Raw genomic sequence first — 6,000 nt, 5'->3', positions numbered from 1 at the left:
CCTCTCTTTCTCAAACCGTGCTTTCATTTCAGTCAATGTAACAAATCAGCCAGGTCTTAGGAGTTTAGAAATCTGATTGGATTGATTCATACTAAGCTGTGACAGATCTACCACAGCCTTCTAAGATGAAGTTTTTTTAAAAAGCTACATGACCTACACAATTCTTTAATTGCTGGAATTGCACACTTTCAAATCGCATCAAATATAAACATTCAATTTTGTGGAGGTTTTGTTTTTTATGGAGAGATGAGAATAGGCGTTTCTTAATACTGGCAGACTTTACTCCCAAAGCCAATTCTATTAAGGTATCTTTTCTGTTATAAATCTAGACTATCAGAAAGAATGAAAATGCCAATTATTTACTTTTTATTTTTTTTTTGCTATAGCAGTAATCCAAGTTCCAATGGCAGGGTGGCAGAGCAGAACCAAAAGAGGCCAAGTTTTGCTGGAGAAGTGTAATTATTTTTTAAGATCATGGATTCAGAATTGTAATATCAGTGTTCAGTTAGGAAGCTCTTATGATAGTGCATGGCACATGTCCTTTCCATCATCTGCATTTTCTGCTTTTTTTGTCTGGCTCACTCCTACTCACTCTCCAATCCTCACCTTAGTGGTCACTTCTTCCTGGAATGTCCCTGACCCCTTATGATAGCAGTGGTGCAAACACCAAAGGCTGAACTTACAACCAGACTCGCAGGCAACACCTTGCCTTGTGCCACGCTTCAATCATGAAGAGGATGTGAGAAAGAGTAGGAGAAAGGAGACACAAAAAAATATGCATTTCCATAGCAGAGGCCCCAAGGCCAGTCTATTTGATTCTCTGGATTTCTTTTCTGCACAAGAATGATGGAAGGTAGCCTGGGAAAGCCATTTGTCTCAGGCTTCACCTTGGATACCTTTCTATTCACTGAACTAAGAGACTGATTCCATTCTTTAGTGTACCATGCCTCATAAATCCAGAAATAGCAGGGATATTCATTTCCAATAAAGTATCCATACAGATTAGGTTTATTCTATTGACAATTTTATTAAAATCCTTCATTTATCTTCCAGATAGTAGATTCTATCAACCAAGTTTCATAAAGAGTTCTGATTCCCAGAGGTAAGAACTGAGCCAGGCTTTCTAGTTACATGTTTACTGGTAACCCTGTCCTTCCCTACAACACTTATGCATATTTAAAGACTATACCCTCTCCTGCCTCCAGCCAGGATTGTAAGCTCCTCAAGAGCATGACTGTGTCTTTTAACATCAAGGCTCTATGTGAGAAGAGTTCCTGCTGTATTATAACTGCCCAATATGCATTTGTAAGTGAAGAAATCTTTTCTGTGGTGTCTGCTTTAATATTAAGAGATGGCTGGGCAGAGATTACTAAGCAGCTTCATTGTCTAAAATGGAACAAGATTCTGTGGGTAGCAGGTCCATTGGTGCCACTCACAGGAGGCCTCAAAGAAACCAAACTGCCCCACAAATCTGCGGGCATCTTCATTTTCTTCCAGCACAGAGAGGTAAAATGGAATATTCTTCTGACGGAGATATTTCATGTATCGCACCATCACTCGTGCCATGTTGCCTGTCCTTCGGTATTTTTCCATGCTGTAGGCCATTCCTACTTCACAAGAAGGGTCCATGGTTACCCATGAGACCGGGACTCCCTCTGGGCCAAGCATACAGGCTGCTGGCAGGTCTTCTATGCAGCGCTTGATGTAATGCAGGCTCCTCTCATTCTTCCCTCGCTTCCAGTTGTCATTTACCAGCCCAGAATAAGACACATCCAGCTGAGCATACTTAAAGTTGGGAGTTTCACTGTAGAAAACAAAAAGAAAGACAACAACTTTCATCCCCACTCCTGTAATTTCTAGGTGCCATCCCAATCTAGAGATCCCGGGAACTCTTCTTGTTTAAAGACTCACCATTGCAAAGTTGCATATTTTGAACTTTGACAACCTTTATTCATCCAAGGAATGAATTCATCCTCTCTTCATTCCAAAACTGATTTATGTGAGTTACAAAAATGTACAAGGAATAGCAATTATAAATGATCAGGACATGTTTTTGTACCTTTCAAATTCATCATCTGGGTGGCCTGTCTCAGCCCAGCTTCCAAGCTTGCTTTTATTGGAGGCATTGAGCTTCAGTATATCTTCCGTAACCAAGAGGAGTGCTCTCGAATGCTCTACTTTCACTGACTTTGAAAATGTAGCCGCTCTTATCCCCTCACCTAAACTTTCTTGAAGACCTGGGAAGAAAGCCAAGAAAGCAATATTGTCAGACATGGAGTTCTCTACTTACACTGCTCCCACCTGATTAATACCTCAGTGCTTAGTAGTTCTCAAACTTGAGTTTACATCACAATCAGATGGAGTCCTTGTCACACCACAAATTGCTCTACCTCTCCCAGCCCCCAGCATTTCTATGAATTTACATTACATAGCTCTCAGGAGATGCTAATGCTGTTAGCTGAAGACACAATTTGAGAAGCACAGCTGCTTGCCCATTTCTTCCGACTCGTTACCTTGGATTTGGAGTCTCTGTTTCCAGTTTATGATCTCACAGTTTTTCAAAACTTCTTCTGATTTTTGAGGCTCTTTGGAGAACACATGATATATGTTTGTGTATGAATCCATGTTATCAGTCATCTCCTGTATTGGATGATGTAAGATCAGGTCATTCCCTTGAACTTTTTCTTCACCTCTCACTGATTGCAATTATTAGAAAAATGAAAGTTCAAAAGATAATTTTAACAGTGGCTCATGATGGTTGCAGTTGGGCATGTGGATAATAAAACCTAGGCCTATAAGCTACTGCTGACCTCTTATCTGTGTAACTGGAGTTTGTTAAATATTTAACACTGACAAGTATTGGTTATAAACCTCCTTATCACATGCAGAACTAAGACAGGATGAAATCAGACACTCTCCACCAGGCCTTAAGATGCCTCACCTTTCTCCTTACCCACTCAACTGCACATTTACCTTATTTTATATATAGCATCACCAAGCACCCAGCAGAATAAAAAAAATGCAACAATTGCTTCTCTCCCTGCTTCTCTTACCACCTGTGCCAAGCGGATACTCCTGTTATATATACTGTGCCCCAGGTAACCTACTGTGGGACACATTCCGGGTTGTACTGAGTTTGTGTTGTTAAGAGTTAAGTCCTTAAACTTGGCTCAAAATAAATTTAACTGTGATTTCTCTAATTTTTAGTGCCTACTGTTTCACCAGACACCTAGAATCAATAGTGTCCTAGAATCTACAGTGTCCAGGGCTTGTGCAAGATACCTTAGTGAATATAAACATTACTGAGACATTGCCTTTTCCCAAGCCTACAGGATATCAGCCTATTAGAAGAGTGACACTGGCTTTACACCCAGAAGCCCACAAAATAGAATGATGTAACTGAATTTTTGGTAGCTCTCTGGGTAATTTATGTGGTGTTAGACTCTTGGGTTTGAAAGAAAGAGACTCGTGATCCCATTCTGGCAAGACAGAAACTTCAATGGAAGATGATCTGTTTCTCTGGGGAAATATAAGCAATAAATGTGAGAGTTTTAGCAGTGAATATATTAATATTATGTTGGAAATCATATTGCTAAAGTTAAAGAGAAAATAGTATAATTAATTTAAAGAAACCTTCAAGAATTTCAGGGTGCTTTTATAAATGCAAATTCCTGAATATGGTCAAAACCAAAATATCAGCGAATTTAAAAGAGTAGATGTTTTAAACGACCTGATTTTAAAAGAATGACCAAAAATAGCCAAGTAAATAGTCAAGGAAATATATAAAAGAATATCAAAGTAAACTAGAAAATAACAAATGGAACAATTTGTAAAAATGAAAGCTATAAATAATGAAATGGAGAACAAGACATAGTGCAAAGGGTATATAAAGCCAAAAGTTCAATTTTAAATGGCAAAAAGAGAGAAGAAGAAAGAGAGAGATAAACTTCTGGTAAGGCATTTATTAAAAGAAATACAAGAGAAAGAGAAAAAAGCAAAAAAAAAAAAAAAGACTATAAGCTATGAGAACAGAAACAGAAGAAACAGAGAAAAGAACAAAAGACTTCTAATAGAAGATTACATACTACTCCAAGGCAAGATATTTACTGATAAAAGAAATGGATGTTATCCCTCAAGAATAAACTATCAATGTTGACTTTCAAAAAAATAGAAATCCTCAACAAACTAATAGAAAATATCAGAAATGAAATTAAACATCTACCTTTAAAAAAGTAGACAAGAGTTATGGCCTCCAGCTTCATCCATGTTGCTACAAAGGACATGATTTTATTATTTTCTATTGCTGTGTAGTATTCCATAAAAATGTATGTACCAAGTTTTTTTATCCAGTCTACCTTTGATGAGCACTTGGCTTGATTCCCTGTCTTTGCTATTGTGAACTGTGTAGCAATGAACATACAAGTGCATGTGTCATGTTGGTAGAATGATTCATTTTCTTTTGGGTATTTACCTAGTAAAGACATTACTGGGTCAGATGGCAACTGTGTTTTAAGTTCTGTATGAAATTTCCAGACTACTTTCCACAGTGCAATAATCCTAAGCAAATTATTGCTGTAACAGAAAATCAAATATCACATGCTCTCACTCATAACTGGGAGCTAAGCATTGACCACACATGGGCATAAATGTAGGAACAATAGACAGTGTGGACTACCAGAGGGTGGAGTAAAAGGGGCTGGGTTAGAAAACTACCTATTGGGTACCATGCTCACTACCAGGGTGATGGAATCTGTCCATACTCCAAGAATCAGCATCATGCAATATTCCAACGTAACAAATCTGCACATGTACCCCCTGTATCTAAAAAGAATGTTGAAATTAAAAAATAAAATGTAGACAAAATAAGATTATTTTACATTTAAATTCTACATAAGCCAAAAACAAACACATGATTTTAATAGTAGACTTTGGTAACAGATGAAAAGATCCTAATGCCAAATCTGGTAAGGAAATAACAAAAAGAGAGTTATGACCACATTCCCTTATGCATGCAGATACAAAAATTATGAAGAAAATATTCAGTAGCATATACAAAAAATGTGAACATGAATAGTTGGTTTTAGAAAGGCCATAATGGCTTTGTTTGGAAGGTCTTTTAGTGTAGTAAGTTAAAGGAGAAAAAAATTACATGAGTGTATAAATTGCCAAAAAGAAAAGACAAAAATTAAATAACATAAAATTTACCCTCCATTCTAAGTTCTATGAAAGTAGGAACAACAGGAAAATGTCTAAACCTGTAAATACAGAATCAAATGTAATTCCAAATGTAAGCTTTTACAGCTATTTAAAATCAGAGATGAGACAAGTATAGAAATATTATTATTATTAGTTGGAATTGTTTTCTTAGGTTGCATATTATGCAATAATGCAAGAAACTAAAAACCTAAAGTATAATAAAAAAAAAACACCCTTACAAATATTGGCAAAGCAGCAGCAAATTACTTTGTTTGTAGATTACAGTATTACACATTTAGAAAATCCAAGAGACTTCAACAAAAAACAAAACAAATAATGTCCCACACAAGCAGGATTTTAAAGAATAGTGGGACATATTTGGAAATCAAGAATACAAATACAAAGCAATAACAAAATAATAATGCTCAGAAATATAACAGGAAAATAATTTAATAATCTTAACAAATAGTATAAAATACCTAAGGGTAAAGTTAATGGAAAAATCACTTAGTTTATCACAGGAAAACACTAACATTTTACCAGATGGCATAGAATGCAAACTGAAAAAAGTGCGAAAAAGACCATATTTCTTGATGAAAAATTTAGTATCACAAAAATATTAATCCTTCCAAAATTGTCAAAAAATCCTCCTCTAATACCAATCACAACTGCAATAGTTATTTGGGGTAGTTGGTGGGGAACTAGAAGAATTCGTTTATGTTCATATAGCTATTAAGTTTATCAGAAATAGGAAAGTAAAAAAAGATTGGTGAAGGGTGATTTGCTTTATTAGATATTACAATT

The 6,000-nt window shown here is 36.1% G+C and overlaps 1 protein-coding gene across 1 annotated transcript in view; it reads right to left on the bottom strand.

The window, feature by feature from the left end:
* Positions 1–369: 369 nt before the first annotated feature.
* The window catches only part of GLYATL1 (glycine-N-acyltransferase like 1), a 49,945-nt gene continuing 44,314 nt past the window's right edge, over positions 370–6,000 (bottom strand). The window contains exons 5-7 of the mRNA XM_030810853.1: positions 2,514–2,640; positions 2,060–2,237; positions 370–1,804 (exon numbers count right to left, since the gene is read on the bottom strand). Coding sequence (XP_030666713.1) covers positions 1,387–1,804; positions 2,060–2,237; positions 2,514–2,640 — 723 coding nt within the window. The 3' untranslated portion in view covers positions 370–1,386. The remainder of the gene's footprint in view (positions 1,805–2,059; positions 2,238–2,513; positions 2,641–6,000) is intronic.

This window comes from Nomascus leucogenys, chromosome 4 (assembly GCF_006542625.1).
Source record: "Nomascus leucogenys isolate Asia chromosome 4, Asia_NLE_v1, whole genome shotgun sequence".
Taxonomy (NCBI): domain Eukaryota; kingdom Metazoa; phylum Chordata; class Mammalia; order Primates; family Hylobatidae; genus Nomascus; species Nomascus leucogenys.
Note: the sequence above shows the minus strand (reverse complement) of the source record. Positions and strands in the feature narration are given on the sequence as shown.